The 20,366-nt window shown below is 44.7% G+C and overlaps 1 protein-coding gene across 1 annotated transcript in view; it reads left to right on the plus strand.

The window, feature by feature from the left end:
- VWA8 (von Willebrand factor A domain containing 8) overlaps positions 1 to 19,252 on the plus strand; it is a 376,045-nt gene extending 356,793 nt beyond the window's left edge. The window contains exons 43-45 of the mRNA XM_018056795.1: positions 13,223 to 13,321; positions 14,341 to 14,579; positions 18,228 to 19,252. Of these exons, the coding sequence (XP_017912284.1) occupies positions 13,223 to 13,321; positions 14,341 to 14,579; positions 18,228 to 18,336 (447 nt within the window). The 3' untranslated portion in view covers positions 18,337 to 19,252. The remainder of the gene's footprint in view (positions 1 to 13,222; positions 13,322 to 14,340; positions 14,580 to 18,227) is intronic.

Raw genomic sequence — 20,366 nt, forward strand, 5'->3', positions numbered from 1 at the left:
TGGGAGATTAGGATTAATATATATCCACCATTGACACTGTGTATAAAGTAGAGACGAACGGGAGCCTACTGGACAGCGCGGGGAGCTCTACCAAGTGTTCCTTGGTGGCCTAGAGAGAAGGAATCCCCAGCAGAGGGGACACACGGAAACGTGGGGCTGACCCGCTTTGCTCTGCAGCAGGGACTAGCACAGTGTTGTTAAGTAACTACACTCCAGTGTATTTTTAAATTATCCAGTACCAAAAAAATAAATAAATAAATAATTATCCAGTACCTGTTCACTTTCCCCAACCATCCCAATGGTTGCCCTCCTGAGCTATGGAATATAAACCACCCCAAGAGTTACTAACCATCTTTCTCAATCTGGGATCCAGTCGCAGTCCCCACCTTATTTTTTGTTCCACCTCTTTTAACCTGTGCCACTGCCCTTCCTGCCACTGTCTTTTTACTTTTCATGATGGCCACCCTCTAGAGACTCCAGGTCATCTGTCTTGTAGAATGCTGTGGATCTGTCCGGCTACTTTATCTTGGTGTCATGTACCTTTTCCCAATAGTCTCTATGTCTCCAGAACTCCTGACAGGCTTTCCCCCCACAGCAGGTGCACTGGAGACACACTGTATAATCTTCCCACCACCTGTGCCAACATAACCAAGATTCTGAGTATCCACAGGCTGCCCGGGCTCTGCTGGGGCTCACCAGGCCTTCTTTGAAGAAGGCAAGCAGCTGGTGGGATGAAGCCTATGTGCATTCTGCAAGACCTTTTTCCGTGTATTATGAAATATGTGGAGATGCAAGTAATGGGAGCGCATGGTACAGTGTGTAAAAGGCACAAATAAGTCAGCGTGAAGAATGAGCCTTTGCTCCCCTCTCTCAGCTCCCAGTTACCCTCCCTGGCAGTGGCCACTGTGGGCAGATTTTTTTTTTTTTTTTTGGTACCTTCTCAGAGACATCTGATACATATACATCAAGTGACAGAGTCCTGTGCACTCGGTTCTGTATCTTTTTGGGGGGAGAAGAAGAGCCTCTTGATGAAAGTGAAAGAGGAGAGTGAAAAAGTTGGCTTAAAACTCAACATTCAGAAAACTAAGATCATGGCATCTGATCCTATCACTTAATGGCAAATAGTTTGGGAAACGATGGAAACAGTGACAGACTTTATTTTCTTGGGCTCCAAAGTCACTGCAGATGGTGACTGCAGCCATGAAATTAAAAGCTGCTTGCTTCTTGGAAGAGAAGCTATGACCAACCTAGACAGCATATTAAAAAGCAGAGACATTACTTTGCCAACAAAGGTCCATCTAATCAAGGCTATGGTTTTTCCAGTGGTCATATATGGATGTGAGAGTTGGACCATAAAGAAAGCCGAGTGCCGAAGAACTGATGCTTTTGAACTATGGTGTTGGAGAAGACTCTTTGAGAGTCCCTTGGACTGCAGTAAGATCCAACCAGGCCATCCTAAAGGAAATCAGTCCTGAATATTCATTGGAAGGACTGATACTGAAGCTGAAACTCCAGTACTTTGGCCACCTGATGTGAAGAGCTGACTCATTGGAAAAGACCCTGATGCTGGGAAAGATTGAAGGCAGGAGGAGAAGGGGACGACAGAGGATGAGATGGTTGGATGGCATCACTGACTCGATGGACATGAGTTTGAGCAAGCTTTGGGAGTTGGTGATGGCTGGGGAAGCTTGACATGCTGCAATCCATGGGGTCACAAAGAGTCAGACACGACTGAGCAACTGAACTGAACTGAGAAGACCATTTTTAAAGTTTTTATTGAATTTGTTAAAATGTTGGTTCTGTTTTATGTTTTGGTTTTTCAGCCAGGAGGCATGTGGGATTTTAGCTCCCCAGCCAGGGATTGAACCTGCACCCCCTGCCATTGGAAGGTGTAGTCTTAACCATTGGACCGCCAGGGGAGTCCATGTTCTGTATCTTTATACTGTATGATCATATCCAACTCATTTACTCTGTCTGTACTTTGATGTTCTCATCTCTGAAGGAAACATAAGGACTAGGAAGAAGTAATGAAAGTGTGTCACTTAACAAATATAAAATGAGGCATGAGCAAATGACAGTTTCAGGAGTTCCTAGTGAAAATTATATTTCCCATAGCCCAGGATGGCCTGGCATGTGCTGTCATATGTTAGGAATTCAGCAGTATATGCTGAGCCTCGCCGCTCCCCAGTTCCAGAAAGTTCTTCATGTTGTCTTCCTGCAGTCATACCTCCGTTGTAAGGCTCTCGAGTCTGTGTTTGCTTTAAAAACTTCAGAAGCCACTGGCCTGGCTCAGGGATCTGGACTCTTCCCACAGCCTCTCTCTTGGCATCTACTGTGTGTTTTCTTTGTCTTCGGCTCAGCTCCTGGGCTCTGGGTCATTAGAGTCCAAATCTAAGATGAAGCTGGGCCCAAACAATAAAGAATCTGCCTGCAGTGCAGCGGACCCAGGTTCGATCCCTGGGTTGGAAGATCCGCTGGAGGAGGAGCTGGCAACCCACTCCAGGATTCTTGCCTGGAGAATCCCATGGACAGAGGAACCTGGCGGGCTACAGTCCATGGGGTCTTGACGAGTCAGACACGACTGAGCGTCTAGCACTTTCGCTTTCCACTTTTATTGCAGCTTAGCAAAACCCATGAGTAAGAATTACTGAGAAGGAAAGGACCTTTGAGCAAGGATATCTGAAAAGAAAAAGTAATTCAGTGGCAGAACACGTTTCAGAAGCATCTGGAATGTTTTAAGTTTCTCATAATTGTTCTGTGCACTGAGTTCAGTTATTCTCAGGAACCACTGAAATAGGCTTAAGATAGGAGCAACATTGTTTGCTAATAATCAGCATGCTGCTACTAAGTCACTTCAGTCATGTCTGACTTGGTGTGACCCCGTAGACGTCAGCCCACCAGGCTCCCCACCCCTGGGATTCTCCAGGCAAGAACACTGGAGTGGGTTGCCATTTCCTTTTCCAATGCATGAAAGAGAATAGTGAAAGTGAAGTCGCTCAGTCGTGTCCGACTCTTAGCGACCCCATGGACTGAAGCCTACCAGGCTCCTCCATCCATGGGATTTTCCAGGCAAGAGTACTAGAGTGGGGGGCCATTGCCTTCTCTGAATAATCAGCATAAAGTCTTCTAATCTTAAAACCAGCAGAATTTGTAATAATCATGTAGCACTTAAACATTGGCCTGAAAAGTAGGGAGCCATTTCATTTAAGTCAGGAAGTATTTTTTCCTTTTCCTTCATTCTAGTTTGTTCCTCATGATTTCTCCAAACCCTGGGAATGTTTTCACTATAACCTTAAAGCAGATCACCTTTGCAAAAGCTCTTAATGCCTAATTTAATTTTTTTTTTCCTTCAAAATATTCAGTAACACCAGAAGTTAGGTATTTCTCTACTGAGCACTCAAATAGTGACACCAGAAAATAGGCTGAATTATTGAGAAGTTGAACTTGGGAAAAAAACCCTCAAATGTAGTGTTTCCGTGGAGACATATAAATGACTTCTAAGACCGTGGTTTCATCTTTCTTCTTTTGGCTGCGCCGCACAGCTCGTGGGATCTTAGTTCCCCGACCAGAGATTGAACTCAGGCCACAGCAGTGAAAGCGCCAAGTCCTAATCACTAGACCACCAGGGAGTCTCCCTAACAGAGTAAAAGGAGCCCCTGAAGGATGTCGGAGGGTGAAGGTGTGTGGACGGCACATTTTACCCCTTCCCCCTTCATCCCCAGCTCCACCAAACTAATTCCACTTGTATTGATATTGCATGACGTTTCACAATCTGGGCTTTGTGCAGTATTTCATTTGGAGAAAGAATTCCACTGCTTAAAAAAATTTTAGAGTTAGAAAACCACTATTGTAGGGCCAACACTGCATCATTATTTCTTACAGATTCTGGAGGCATTCTTTTCGGGAAAAGCTTCGTCCATCCTCACCTAGACTTAGATGACTCACTCCCTTGACAGAAAAAACAGGCACAGCTGTCCCTGTAACTAAGTGAAGCAGACTTTCTCATTCCATTTCTTGGGTGGGCCCCCAGAATTCTCTTAGGGTCTTTGCAGCAGAGAGGATCTTGGAAATTTTTTTCACCAGCCTCTGTTTTAAGATGAGAAAATAAAAATCTATATCCCAAAGTCACACAGCTAAACCGTAAACAGCCAGGATGTCTGACTCCCACTTCATGGCCTTTTCTTCACTCACATTTTATTCCTTGTCCTTACAGCCGTATTATTTCTGCCCAGTCGGTATACTTAGAAAGCTGTAATTTAGGAGCAAATATACCATTTACATAAAGTACTCTTATCTTCTCCTCCATCACCCAAAGGAGGTGTAGTAGACATACTTTTCTCAAAGATATCTTGGTCAGAAAGATGTGGAAAGGTGTGACTCAAACCAGCACCTGCTGGGAAAATTCCTTCTATCAAAAACTTAGTTCAGCATCTATCACTCTCCTTTTTCTAATATCTCAGGCATGTTTCACACATTTAGAAAGAGAAATCAATCATCTTATCAGCTCAAGCTTTGGATAAATTTTTTTTTTTTTTTTTTTGGCTGTACCATGCAGCTGGCAGGATCTTAGCTCCTCAACCAGAGACTGAACCCAGGCCCATGGCAGTGGGAGCTCTGAGTCCCAACCACTGGAGCTCCAGGGAATTCCCACATAGACTTTTTTTCTTCTTATTTATTTATTTTTTTGTCCACACCACATAGCTCATGGAATTTTAGTTCCGTGACCAGGGATCAAGCCCTGGCAGTGGAGGTAGAGTCCCAACCACTGGGCCACCAGGGAATTTCCTGAGTACATTCTTCCTCTGCTTGGAAGTAAAAGTGAAGAAGGGTGTAGACTTCTCTAAGTCCATTCAGAGTTAAACAAGAATTCAGAATTGACTCAATCATAGATGTGAAAGTTCAGAATTCCTAGGTACAGACTGGGACAGGCTAGAGGGGCGGGGCAGTAGTTAGGAATGGTTGTTTCTCTTCAGTAAAAGCATTGGACTTAGAGCGCCTGGATTCAGATTCCACCTCCGTCACCACTATATTTCTGACCTTAAGAAAGTCTGTTAATCTCTCTGAGCATCGATTTTCTTAATTTGGGAAATTATATTAAGAACACCAATCACAAAGGTGTGGAGAAAATCAGAATGAAATCAGATAGACAGAAGCACTTTGTAAACCATAACGTTGACATTATGCTCATTAAATGTATTGTCCTAGCCTTTCAGTGACCCTCTGAGATTAGGTGAAACAGAAATCATCCCTACTAGTCAGAGAGGCTCAGTGGTTTACAAGCACACAGGGTTAGAGGTCATCTCAGCCAGCATTATCTATAACGTGGAAATAAGATTTGGAGGGGTTAAGTAACTCACCTAAGGTCACAAAGCTTGTTAAAGCTGGAGCTAAGTCTAGTCTTTGACCCCCAGAACATCCTTCTCTTTACACTGACTTCCCTTTGAAGAAAGCTCGGTGGTAACTGACACTGTAGATTATTGTCTGCACCCTAGAGTTCTGTTGGCACATCTCTTGACCTTTTTAATTGTATTTATTGTCTAATCCTTGGCTGGTTGGCTGTCAGCAGTCCTACCTGAGAATGGTGTATTTGTACATCCAGAAGGAGATTAGAATTTCACATATTATCAGACTTCCAAAATAGCCTCAAATGATTGTCTCTTGCTACTTTAAATATACAGATATGTGCTTAGTCACTTAGTCGTGTCCGACTCTTTGTGACCCTGTGGACTGTAGCCCACCAGGCTCCTCTGTACATAGGGATTCTCCAGCAAGAATACTAGAGTGGGTTGCCATGCCCTCCTCCAGGGGATCTTCCCAACCCAGGGATTGAACCCAGATCTCCCACATTGCAGGCAGATTCTTTACAATCTGAGCCACCAGGGAAGCCCAACAGGTATAATAAAGCACAGTTCCTTCTGAAGTTAGCAAATGATTATCCTTCCCAACAGAAATTTAAACACAAACCTTATTCATAAAAATGCTAATAGCTCTTTATTGGGAATAAAGCTTTTCTTTGCCATCTAAATATTATATTATAAATCATCCTTCTAATCTGATGATAAATTTTTATGTCTTGGACCGAAACTCAGCATTTGTTTTCATTTTTTTCCTGCTTTTCTCTGAACAAATGAGATTTGCAAAAGAAAATATAGCAAAAGGGTATTTAAACAAGTTTCTAAAGCAAAAAAAGTATTAAAATCAGTCCTCTCTAGTTGAGACTTTTCTTTGCTGCTGTGGTTTAATGTTTATGTTGGATGTTAAATGCAGGACTCCACAGAGATTTAAGGGAGGCTCTGAAAAGTGGAGAAATCATGATCACAAAAATTTTGAGCTACTTAGAAAAAGTTGTGGTCTAAATGTTAGGCAGAAAAAAAGAAAGAAAATAAATGTTAGACGGTTGACAGCAACAATGAGGTTCTTGTTTAAAGAGTTCTATGAGTCCTGCCTAGAAGCCAGTCTGTCCCGACACTGGGTAAGTGGCAGAATCAGGCATCAGAAACAGAAATGGATGAGTCTGTATTCTTTTTCCTTTCACCCAGACGATTTTGAGGATTAGCAAATTACTCTCTATAAAGTGTGTTGGGATCCTTGGAGAGCAGATCCCAGATAATTACGACATAGAAGGATGGTTTTTCATGGAAGCTTAACATGATCCCCAGTAACGCCAGCAAATGCTTCACATTTGGATGTACTTTGAATTCCTCTCAAGCATTTTATTTACTTTGGACGCAGAAGAATCCCCAAGCCCGTTTGGAAGATGAGAACCAGAGCCTGCAAACTATTTTAAAAGCCTCATCCTATCCTTTAGGTGTGTCTTCTCCGCCTTTGTAATACTAACTAGACACAGACAAAGGCAGATCTTTCTGCAAACTGCACTTTCCTTGCTACAGATAAAGGGAGGGAGGGAGGAGGGAGGACGCGGTGTGCAACTCACCTGTCCATCGCATTTACCCGAAAAAGTATAGAATGCTTTTTTTTCTCCTGGGCAGATAATTAAGTGATCGTTTGATCAAATGATAGACTGTTTTGAGACTAAAATGTTTGTGGAGGTTCAGTCAATCAGTATCTGGTTTTGATAAGGAACATCCAGCAATTCATTTGACTACTATTTGGGTTTGTGTTTTTTGTTTTTTGTTTTTTTTTTTTTTTAGTTTTTTAAATGTTTTCCTTTGTTTTTCTTTTGGCTGCACTAGGTCTTCGTTGCTGTGCAGGCTTTTCCCTAGCTGCGAAGAGTAGGGACTGCGCTCTAGCTGCAGTCCCAGGACTTCTCGTTACGATGGCTTCCCTTGCTGTGAGCGCAGGCTCTGGGGCGCCCGGGCCACAGTAGCTGTGGCTCGCGGGGCCAGTAGCTTCGGCTCGTGGGGCCAGTAGCTGCGGCTCGCGGGGCCAGTAGCTGTGGCTCGCAGTCTCTGGAGCGCAGACTCAGTAGCTGTGACACGGGGGGGGGGGCCTAATTGCTCCAGGGCACGTGGGGTCTTCCCAGACCTGGGACCCAACCTGTGTCCCCCTGCGTTGGCAGGCGGATTCTTTACCCCTGAGTCGCCAGGAAAGCCTGACTACTATTTGTTTAATAATTAACTAGCAACTTTTTCCCTTGCAGTGACCTGTTGTGTCAACCCTGTAAGCAGACCACATGGTCAAATACTTATTTATATAGTATCACCCATGGTCATCTGGTCGGTAAGATATTTAACCATCAGTTAAGAGAAGAAAAAGTCAAATATGTATTTATAGCCCGCTTATGGCTACAGTCCATGGGATTGCAAAGAGTCGGACACGACTGAGCACGTCCTTCGCCTTCGCCTTGTCTGAGCCAAATAAGGGAAACTCACTTCTGCTTCTAAGACTTCTGGTCTTACCCCGTCATGTGTAAGATTCCCGTTTTAACAGATCACTTCACAGCCGCATGATGAGAGCAGTTTGCCTGGCCCCTTCTCAGTGGTGGCTTAGTCGCTCAGCTGTGCCTGACTCCTGTGATCCGATGGACTGTAGCCAGTCAGACTCCTCTGTCCAAGGGATGTTCCAGGCAAGGGTACTGCCGTCGTTGCCATTGTTCTCCGTCCAGAACAGTTCCTGCCGTGACCATGGTCAGTCAGTCTGGACGGGGCCTGGCGCTTGCGTCCGTGGAGGAGTTGTGCAGGTTTCCTCCACGTCTAGGCCCGTCCTCGCGCTGAGCCCTTGGTGACCGTGGTCAGGCATCTGCTGAAGCCAGCACGCCATCGTCCAGGGCTGTGCTGCCTTTAGGTTTTAAATTTTGCTACCTTTTCACGACAATGACAGCAAACTAGACACAGATTTTTTTTTTTTTCATATATGGAATTTGTTATATCCCTGGAAAGCGTTTCTTACCAAGCTTTTTTAGTGGATTGGCAAATTTCCCCCAATATTCTTTCATACCATCCTTTGCATTTTTAATAAAACACTGTAAAACCAGGCACAGACTAGTGTCCCGCCCTGGCCCTCCTCTGAGCATGCCCTTCCATTGAGGGAAGAGTCCGTGGGGCCGGTGGAGCAAGCCCACTTAGATTCTGTGTCTGGCACCTGCTTCCAGGTCCTGGGATCCCCAGCTGTCCTCCTCGGGTGACCCCAAGTCTGTTTCTTGGGCGTCTTTCTTAGGTCTGCCTTCCTGGGCCGACTGGCCAATGGTGTGCACAGCCAGCACTGTGCGGACACAAAGGTGTGATGGCGTGTGTCCACACACGCTCCTGTCCCCTCGAGCTGGGGACAGAGCCAGCGACAGAGAAAAGGGCATGGGCTGCAAGCCAGGGGCCAGTCCTGCCCACACCGCCGTGTTCTAGCACGGAGCTTCGAGAATCCAAGTGTTTGGAATTTGACCCTGGCTTTCCAGGTCATTATAATGTCTATTTATCAAAGTAGAGGAAGAACATATTTTATTTAGCAATTTGCAGGCTGATTTATGGGCTTCCCTGGTGGTTCAGACGGTAAAGAATCTGCCTGTAATACAGCAGACCATGATTTATAGCTTTTAAATAGACATCCTATATGGGCCTTCATTTGTCCGCTTATCCCTTCCATTGTCTACTTGTCTCTGTCCACTCTTATCCTCTCTGCCTTCCTTTTAGGCTCAGGAAAAACGTGTCCTTCCCCTCTCTCCAGACTTGGCCCTCTGACTGTGACCCTGATCTCCCCCCACCGCCTCTGCTCTTGTTGGTGCTCAGTAGCTCCATCATGTCTGACTCTGCGACCGCATGAACTGCAGCACGCCAGACTTCTTTGTCCTTCACTATGCTTAAACTCACAGCCATCGAGTCGGTGATGCCATCCAACCATCTCATCCTCTGTCACCCCCTTCTCCTCCCGCCCTCAGTCTTTCCCAGCATCAGGGTCTTTTCCAATGAGTCGTCTCCTCTCTTTATAGGCAGTGAGGTGCCTATGAAATGCGGGCACCTCTCCCCAAACACCTGTCTAGATGCTGTTCTATTTCTATCTCATACCACAAACCTTTTACTGAAATTGTGCCCCCGAAGGCCTCCAGTGAGTCTCTGCCCAGAGGTCATTAGTCACCCTGCTCCTGGATGGCCATGGTGAATGTCACTCAGCACTGTTCCACAGCCGCTTCTGAGCCATGCACGCTGATTTCCAGGGCCATCCCGGGTACTCTGCATCCGCCACCTCTTGTTCGCATCTTCTTCACTCCTCCCTGGGTCCTTCTTCCACCTCAACGAGGAGGGTGCCCCCCACGACTTGGTTGGGGTCCTCTGCTCTTCTCTTTCTGTGTATTCGCCCTTGACAGTCACACTGACCCCTCCTGAGGGTGACAGCCACATCGCAGATGACAAGAAATAGGTTTCTTCTCTGACGTCTCCCCAAATGCACAGTTCCAGCAGGTCTAGAATAGAACTCATCTTCCCCTGTAACCTGACTGCCTTCTGACTCCTTATTTTTGCATAAAAATTATTTCAACAGAAAATGTTCTACTTTTCATTCTAAATACCATGATTTCAGTTATGTTATGGGTTGTTTTTGTCAGCTAGCTTGGGTTAACCACCATGTATCACATGAGTGCTGGGAGGAAAAAAATGCATCCCAGCTTCTGCAGAACTTATTTGTGAAAGAATGAAGCGCACATGGGAAAGGGAAGCTTCTCAATTTCCAAACTTGATGGCAACTCTCTCAAAGCATTTCAACAATAAACGCAGCAGGGCTACTCATAGATAATAAAATGTGTTAAGATGAATAAGATACAGCCTTGCCCTCAAAAAACTCACCGGATATAAAAGAATAGACATGAAAAGAAATCACTGCATTCTCCTCAACACCTTAGGACTTCCCTCAATGCAGGAGACCCGGGTTTGATCCCTGGGTCGGAAAGATCCCCTGGAGAAGGAAATGACAAACCACTCCAGTATTCTTGTGTGGAGAATCTCATGGACAGAAGAGCCTGGTGGGCTACAGTCCAAGGGGTCACAAAGAGTCAGACATGACTTGAGCTACTAACACTTTCAACACCTTAAGCAGTGTTTTGCATGTGGTAGGTGTTCAAAAGACAGCTGTTGACTGATGGTGAATAGATAGTAGTGATTCCTAAGTATTTTGACCCTTAGCATTCCAGGATCTTTCCAACCCAGGGATCGAATCTGGGTCTCCTGCATTGCAGGCTTTACCATCTGAGCCACCAGGGAAGCCCATAGCACTCCAAGTAATCCCTAAAATATTTTGCCCCAGACTCATACCCAGAATTTTCTTTTCAGATCCCCCAGTTGCTCAAATGCCCTGAGGTCTATTCCAATCTTTATGTCAGTATCACAAAAAATTCTTAGAGGAAAATGAAAGGAGAAAGGGAATTCAGGGGCAAACCCCACAATTGGAGAGAACCACCTTGCTCTAATTATAGTTTCCTCAAATCCCAAATTTCTTCCCAAGTTCTGTAAAAATGCAATACCCTGTCTCAATTCCAGCCTTTTCTCAACAGACAGGACTTTCTCTTGTGCATTGTGAGAGAGCGAATTTAAAAGGTATTTGCTAAACTGAAAAATCTCTGTCATGCCCTGTTAAATAGAAAAGCAGATTATAAAATCACATGGTCAGTATTATCCATTAGTTAAAAATCATGTTGATGCTGACTTGTGTGTGTGAACTTATATAGGAAACCATTAACAGAAGTTGCCTTTCAGTAATGGGATCATGGATAATTTTTACTTCTTTGTTGCTGTTATCGTTCCATTGCTAAGTCGTATCCAACTCTTTGCAACCCCGTGATTGGAGCATGCCAGGCTCCTCTGTCCTCCCCCAGCTCCCAGAGCTTGCTCAAACTCCTGTCCATCAGTCAGTGATGCCATCCAGCCATCGCATCCTCTGCCACCACCTTCTCCTTTCGCCTGCCATCTTTCCCAGCACTGAGGTCTTTTCCAGTGAGTCGGCTCTTCACATCAGGTGGCCAGAGGATTGGGGCTTCACCCTCAGCCCTTCCAATGAATATTCAGGGTTGATTTCCTTTAGGATGGACTGGTTTGATTTTGCTGTCCAAGGACTCTCAAGAGTCTTCTCCAACACCACGGTTCGAAAGCTTCACTTCTTCAGTGCCCAGTCTTCTTTAGGGAGGGTCCAGCTCTCACATGTGTACATGACTACTGGAAAAACCATAGCTTTGCCTATAAGAACCTTTTGTCAACAAAGTGATGTCTTTGCTGTTTAATACACTGTCTGGGTTTGTCATAGCTTTTCTTCCAAGGAGCAGGCATCTTTGAATTTCGTGGCTGCAGTCACTGTCCACAGTGATTTTGGAGCCCAGAAAAATAAAGTCTGTCACTGCTTCCACTTTTCCCCACTTTTCCCCCTTCTATTTGCCATGAAGTGATGGGACCAGGTGCCATTATCTTAGTTTTTTGAATGTTGAATTTTAAGTCAGCTTTTTCTCTCTCATCTCTCACCCTCATTGAGAGACTCTTTAGTTCCTCTTCACTTTCTGTTTTGTGCTTTTCTATAATTTCTACAGTGAATATATTTCACTTTTGTGTTCAGGAAAAAAAAAAGTATGTGTATTAGTTTTCTACTGCCGTGTAACAAATTACCATAGACTTAGCTTCTTACACCCACTCCAGCACTCTTGCCTGGAAAATCCCATGGACGGAGGAGCCTGGTAGGCTGCAGCCCATGGGGTTGCTAAGAGTCGGACACAACTGAGCGATTTCACTTTCACTTTTCACCTTCATGCATTAGAGAAGGATATGGCAACCCACTCCAGTGTTCTTGCCTGGAGAATCCCAGGGACGGGGGGGGCCTGGCGGGTTGCTGTCTACGGGGTCGCACAGAGTCGGACACGACTGAAGCAACTTAGCAGCAGCAGCAGTAGCTTCTTAAAGCAATACCTGTTAAAGTCACAGTTCTGTAGTTGAGAACTCCAGGCAGGCTCACTTGAGTTCTCTGCTTAGAATCTTACAAGGCTGAAATCAGGATGTCAGCCAGCCTGGGCTCTTACTCGAAGGCTCTGGTGAAGAATCTGCTTCCAAGCCCATTCAGACTGGCAGAATTTGGTTCCTTGAGGTTGTAGAACTGAGGTCCCTGTTTCAGTGCTGGCTCTTAGGCAGGGTCATTCCTAGATGTGATTCTTGGGGTCCTGCTCTGTGGTGCCCACCATCTAAACCACAGATAGCTCCCACATGTCAAATTTCCCCACACTCAAATCTATCTTTCCCTTCCACCATCAGCAAGAAAAAAATCTCTCAACTTTTTAAGGGCTATGTGATTAAATTAGGCCCATCCAGATCATCTTTGTTTTGATCAACTCAGAGCTCAGATGATTAGTAACCTTAATTACATCTGCAGAATCCCTTTGGCCTCCTTACATAACATAATCCTGAGGTCCTGCCCACATCTACGGGGAGAAGACTGTATAGGTGGTATATACCAAGGGGGCCAGGAATCTTGGAGGCCACCTTAGAATTCTGCCTACTGACAATGTGGGGGGTATGTGTACATATGGGTATGTTTTGTGAAGCTCGCCACCTGAAAGTTCAGAACAGAATTCTTGATAGCCCCTGAAGCCCTCCTCGTACTCTGTCCCTGCGGCTAGAGAGCAGAGATCATGTGAGAATGGACCGGAAGGGAAGGAGCATGGACTTTTTTTGCCTTTGTTGGTAAACACCCATGGGCTTATGTTTGGCAATTCTGGGCAATAACAAAACAAAGTTGGACGCTTTATAGGTCCAGTGACCATTTTTTAGTGGACAGAGGATTCTAAATCTGATTCTCTTGCCTGTAGTATGACATCGCTGGACACTCTGGAGATGGATACAACATTGGTCTAGTTCCAATTAACAAAGTCCCCAAGGACAACAAGCAAAGACTAGAAATTCTCAAGGTAAATGCATTCAGTTACCTCTATATTATGAAACCTTCCACCTGGCTGCTGAAAAGATTCACTGAAGAAGCAGTTAACTGGAAGCAAAAAGACTTTCTGTTTCACAGAAACTTAAGCATTGATATGAGAAGGCACTTATGCCAAAATTCCTGATCTATGCCATACAAAATTTAAACTTTGTTCCCTATGTATTTTGAGGGGACTCAGCTTAGTGTCAGGATCTACAGTCTATATTCTATAGGGTTCTTCTGAGCCCCTACATATTTCAGAAGGAAAAGAAGGACTCCTTCTAGAGTACTCTCTAACCCCGATTTTATGTTTTTCTTAGTATTTTTCTAACAATAAATTCAGTGTCACATACTTAGATCTACAGTAGAAACACACTCATCAGGTTTATCAGAGTAAATTTCCTCCATTCCTACTAAGAACAGTGCTTAATATTATAACTTTGTTTATTGGAAACCCAAACCATTCCTTATTTTTCTCCTGTGTTTTCTCCATTCTCCCATGTGACACCAAGCTTCATGTTTTCTTACGTTTCCTGACATTTTTGTAAGGCTTTTTGGATTTTTGTTTGCTTGCTTTTATTGGCTGTGCTGGGTCTTCACTGCGGCCTGAGGACTCAGTAGTAGTTGCGTGTCCCCTCCTTAGCCCCCAGCATGTGGGATCACAGTTCCTCAACCAGGGATGGAACCAACGTCCCTTGCACTGGAAGGCAGACTCTTAACCACTGGACCACCAGGGAAGTCCCTACATATTCTCACTTTAAATGGCAGCTTGAGTCTTAAAACTCAGTGTCGACTGGGATCGTGTTGGAACATTTCCTGTTTTCAACGAACCTCTTGACCACATCCAGGTATCACTGTGTACTGTGGTCAGTCTAAGGTGCAAATTACATAGAACTCACTCAGAGTATTTGTGCTTTCTCACTGTCAACAGAAAAATCCTGTTTTGCTTTTTTTTTTTCTTTAAAGAAAGCTTCTCATTAGTGGCTTTTGTGCCATGTCTCTTACCCCCAGACGATGCACGCCCACGCTCAGTTCTGCATGAGTGGGGACCACACCTTAGAGGGGACAGAACATGCCATCAAGGAAATCGCCAAAGAAGAAGCTGATGAGTACTTTGTCATTGTCTTAAGTGATGCCAACCTGTCTCGCTATGGAATACACCCTGCCAAGTTTGCCCAGATCCTGACAAGCAACCCTCAAGTAAATGCTTTTGCCATCTTTATTGGATCTTTAGGCGATCAAGCAGCCAGGTAAGTGCCACCTTAGGGTACAGCAGAGGGCAGGGATAGCGAGGTTTGAGTAGCTGACACGTGCTGTTTCACGGGCTTCCCGTTGTCAGGGCTAGTGAGGGGCATGGGGGAGAAACAGAAGCCAGAGTGGCTGCCCTCAAGCAGCTGACAACCAGCTGAGGGGATGGGATCTTCTACCTTATATTTAGATGAGCAGCAATATTTTCAGTTATTTATTTTTCAGCTTATATTGAACCAACAGTAAAATAAATAGCAAATTGATTTGTCTACCAATAAAATTAAGCAGTATTTTATACACTTTGCCTTTTACATCAAGGTGTCAAGCTCAGTTCATGCTCAAATCATATTCAAAGTAACAGGCATCTACTATTTTTGTAGCATCAGAGATTAGGGATGTGTGTCTACGTTGTATTTAGACATACTAGACATGTGTGCGTTTGTGCTGAGTCACTTCAATTATGTCTGACTCTTTGCGATCCTATGGACTGTAGCCCCCCAGGCTCCTCTGTCCATGGGATTCTCCAGGCAAGAATACTGGACTGGGTAGCCATTTCCTTCTCCAGGAGATCTTCCCGACCCAGGGGTCAGACCCGCATCTCCTGTGGCTCCTACATAGCAGGTAGATTCTCTACCACTGAGCCACCAGGGAAGCCCAACATACACACACATACATGTAAATAAGATCTAGTATGTGTGTCACAGTTCAGTTCAGTTCAGTCGCTCAGTCGTGTCTGACTTTGCGACCCCATGAATTGCAGCATGCCAGGCCTCCCTGTCCATCACCAACTCCTGGAATTCACTCAGATTCATGTCCATCGAGTTGGTGATGCCATCCAGCCATCTCATCCTCTGTCATCCCCTTCTCCTCCTGCCCCCAATCCCTCCCAGCATCAGAGTCTTTTCCAATGAGTCAGCTCTTTGCATGAGGTGGCCAATACTGGAGTTTCAGCTTTAGCATCATTCCTTCCAAAGAAATCCCAGGGCTGATCTCCTTCTGAATGGACTGGGTGGATCTCCTTGCAGTCCAAGGGACTCTCAAGAGTCTTCTCCAACACCACAGTTCAAACGCATCAATTCTTGAGCACTCAGCTTTCTTCCAGTCCAACTCTCACATCCATACATGACCACTGGAAAAACCATAGCCTTGACTAGACGGACCTTTGTTGGCAAAGTAATGTCTCTGCTTTTGAATATGCTATCTAGGTTGCTCATAACTTTCCTTCCAAGGAGTAAGCGTCTTTTAATTTCATGGCTGCAATCACTATCCGCAGTGATTTTGGAGCCCAAAAAAATAAAGTCTGACACTATTTCCACTGTTTCTCCATCTATTTCCCATGAAGTGATGGGACCAGACGCCATGATCTTCGTTTTCTGAATGTTGAGCTTTAAGCCAACTTTTTCACTCTCCTCTTTGACTTTCATCAAGTCTACATATCTATAAACTGGGGAAGGAAATGGCACCCCACTCCAGTACTCTTGCCTGAAAAATTCCATGGACAGAAGAGCCTGGCAGGCTACAGTCCATGGGGTCACAAAGACTCGGACACGACTGAGCAACTTGACCACAGCACACATATATATATATATATATATGCTACTGCTCCTAAGTCACTTCAGTAGTATCCGACTCTGTGCGACCCCATAGACAACAGCCTACCAGGCTCCACCGTCCATGGGATTTTCCAGGCAAGAGTACTGGAGTGAGGTGCCATTGCCTTCTCCGAGATATATATATATATATATATATATATATATATATATATATATATATATAAACATAGACTGATAATCTTCCTTCTTATATTTCTCCTTCATGTATGTCTGTATCTATAGTAGGATGCTACACTAAATATGCTGAATATTCAGTAGAGAGACTCATGGTCAGATAATAAATGCTGTCATGGATCATCTGAAAGGAGCGATCTGGAAACATTTTTGTTTCTTAAACACACTAACATTTTTCTTTCTGAATTACAGACAGAAATGGTTTTTCTCTACTTAAAGTACTTGTAAGGAGCAAAAAACACAATTGAAAGTATATTTCCTCAAAAAGAGCAAATAAAATCCTGCCTACATCACAAGAGCCCACATACCCTTCTGGTTCTCCACCTCTTTCACCTGTTTCACCCTATGGTACAGGGTCCTGGGAATTGAAAGTTGTTCAGTCGTGTCCGACTCTTTGCAACCCCATGGACTGTATAGTCCATGGAATTCTCCGGGCCAGAATACTGGAGTGGGTAGCCTTTCCCTTCTACAGGGGATCTTCCCAACCCAGGGATCGAACTCAGGTCTCCCGCATTGCGGGCAGATTCTTTACCAGCTGAGCCCCAAGGGAAGCCCAGGAATACTGGAGTGGGTATCTATCCCTTCTCCAGCAGATCTTTCCGACCCAGGAATTGAACCAGGGTCTCCTGCACTGCAGGCAGATTCTTCACCAGCTGAGCCCCAAGGGAAGCCCGCAGAGTCCTGGACAGACTAGGAAATGTTTTAGGGTCCAAAGTTCTGACATATTTTTCTCTTCCCTTTAATTTGCTGCAGGATTGCAGGGTACAGCTAAGAACAGACTTAATACCACATAACTACAGTCGCTTTATTACAAATGACTTCACATGTTTCTCAGTTGTGCATGTTAGCCTCTTTGAGAACTTCCATGTCCTCAAATGCAGACCATGCCTTTTCCGCTTAGACTGTCTTCAGGACCAGCCCAGGATGAATCCAGACGGCAAGCTCAACAAATACTGTTTGAGCTGAAATAGCTATTTTGTCTTTCTAGTGAACAGATCCTGTTTGAACACTTAAGAAAGCACAATAATACCCTTGTGGTTTCCTGGGGAAATGATCCAACATCCACTGGCAGGAGGTACATTGTAGAATTAGCTGGTCTACCAGGCATGCCAAATGCATGATACTGCACAGGAGAGTGGACTTTTATTAAATGTCATTCCAAAACCAAACTCTGCTGGCACAGTGAAAGGAGGCGTTCTTTGGGATAGAACTGTGTCTTGTACTTTCATTGCCTCCAAAAATGGCCCTTTGTTCCGAATGATAACTTGGCATTTAAAAAAATTATCATAAGCCCATATAACCTTAGTGTCATCAAAGCAGGCATTGCATAAGTCAGATTATATTTCACATTGTACGATGTGGGGCAGAAAAGAGAAAGGGAGAGAGAGGAGAGAGAGAACACAAGAGGAAGAAAGAACCACTTGAGGTCTGGCTGGGCAGCTTTTCTTGAAGCCTGGTTTTCTAAGGCAGAAAAGGCAGTTAGTAGGACAGTGTGAGGCCAACACGTTCTCTGAATCTAGGTGAGCTAGTCCCAGATTGATCCCGGGGGCTCCGTTCTGCCAAGGAAATATAAAATACCAGGAAACGACCGTCATAAAAGAGAGAGCATTTTTTTCCTTGCAAATTCCCCAATTTTCTCACTGAAAAGACCTTTCTTTCGGTTCAGTGCTTCCAGCGAGCCTCTCTCTGTAGCTCTTTGTTGCCTAGCAACAGCCAGTTCCACTGCAAGCAAGGGCAAGATATTAAAAAGTGAGAAGTTCCCTTCCTAAGAAACCATTCGGATGCTGAGGTCTGCAGAGGCCGGAGGTGGAAGGGGCGCCCTGGTTTGCGATGGTAATTTTCTTTCCCCATCCATCCTGACAGGCTTCAGAGAACTCTACCAGCGGGCCGGTCTTTCGTTGCCATGGACACCAAGGACATCCCTCAGATTTTACAACAGATTTTCACCTCCACCATGCTGTCTAGTGTTTAAGAAGTGCCCTTATCACCCTGATGACCCTGGGATTTGAAATAAGATACAAAGAAAGAGTATCCTGAAGAAAAGAAGAGGTCTGTCCAGTGTCTGCGTGCAATGACCAGATAATTCTGCCATTCCTGAGCCTTCCTGCACCTGCTAAGCAATCAGAATTCAGAGAAGCAGCCAGAGTGAGGCCCGTGCGCCACTGATGTGTGATCGCTAGAGGAAGCGAGTTGACCTGCATTATGTGAAAGGCCAGGGTTAAAGGAAGGTGGTTTGAGAAGGGTGGAGCATGGTCTGTTTCCAAAACCCTGAGGGATGAAGGGGACCTTGCTGTTGCCTTAATGCATCATCACTTGGTCACTTAGGATAAAAAAAAGTGACCGCGGTAGACGAAGCCTTTGATGCCGCATTCGGACACTGGAACGGAGCTCTGTGCAAACCCACCGAATCCGCTCCTGCTCAGTAATTATTCTTATCTTTTCCCTCCACTCTGTATGGCCCAACAAACAATGATTTGATGGTATTCAGCCCACTCAAAAGTCCTTTCAGCAGCAGTATTCTATAAAAGGTTGGGTTTTCTCAATAATTTCATTGTCTTAGCCAAAACCAAAAGGAATCGAAAGATCCTTAGAGTGCTTCCTCTTCCATGTGACTTTTAAAAGGGTTTTTAAAGAATAAAGAACAAATGCTGCTGGGATCGGGAGGATGAAGGATGTCTTGCCTTGAGTTTCCTGTCTCTTCTCCTGCAGGGCTTCTCAGAGTTTCACAGTCCTCCATTTTAGTGTCCAAAATGTAGTAGCTCCAAATGCTTTTTTTTTTTTTTTACATAAAACAAAGTGAAAACAAGGCACTATGTTTGCGCTTAATGGTAACTGGAGATTTCTTTAACTATTTAAACAACAGCCTCGTTCCTTTTTTTTTAAATTCATTTCTGATTGGAGGATAATTCTTTACAATGTTATGTTGGTTCCGGCCGTACAACAGTGTGAAGGAGCATTAAGAATCATATATCCCCTCCCTCGTGAGCCTCCCACCCCCACCCGACCCCTCGAGGCCACCACCGAGCTCCAGGCTGGGCTCCGTGTCTTACAGCACATTCCCACTTGCTGTTGTTGTTCACTCACTCGGTCGTGTCTGACTCTTTGCGACCCCGTGGTCGCAGCGCGCCGGCTTCCCTGTCCTTCGCCGTCTCTGGGAGCTTGCGCAGACTCGTGCCCGTCGAGTCAGTGATGCGTCCGAACCCCACTAGCTGCCAGTGGCCGCGTGTTTCCGCCAGTGCCTCTCTCGGCCCGCCCCACCCTCTCCCGCGCGGAGTCCACGAGTGTGTTCTCTATTCCTGCCCTGAGAATCGGTTTATCGGTACTATTTTTCTAGATTCCATATATATGTGTTAATACGTGGTATTTGTTTTTCTCTTTCTGATTTACTTCACTCTGTGTAACAGGCTCAAGGTTCATCCATCTCGGCTCAACTGACTCAAATTTGTTTCTTTTTATAAGCCTCATTCTTTTTTATTTCCCCAAAATGCACCTCATTCCCACCCTCTCTTGGGCTGACCTTTACTTATCAATAGGCTCGATGTCCAGTGTTTTTTTTTTTTTTAATCAAATGTTCCAGCAGAAGTCAGCCTCTTTTCGACCATGTAATAAAAGTTTCTCTTCATCACTAACGGCAAAGTCCAAAATGCTGGGAGCACCAATATGTGTGTGCTTTCTTACAACAAGCTGAAAAGACTAGTCTTGTTATTAATGTTATATACATGGTGGGAACTGTACAGTTCATTTCATTTTAATTAATTACAGCAAAGAAATGATGACCCTTATTTATTTCACCACTCCATCTCGCTACCAAAGAAATGAAAGCAATCAGCTTTCCCGTGCAGTATTGCCCAGCCAGCTTGCATGGCTCGTCTTGTTTCTCGAGACAGACGCCTCCTGTGTATTGAATTATCCAATGATGCAAACGATTTCAATCCAATAAGTATCTTTAAAAATACAGTTGCATTAATAACAGGAATAATGATAAGAATGGCAGCTAGCATT

This window comes from Capra hircus, chromosome 12 (genome assembly GCF_001704415.2).
Source record: "Capra hircus breed San Clemente chromosome 12, ASM170441v1, whole genome shotgun sequence".
In the NCBI taxonomy this organism is placed as follows: Eukaryota; Metazoa; Chordata; class Mammalia; order Artiodactyla; family Bovidae; genus Capra; species Capra hircus.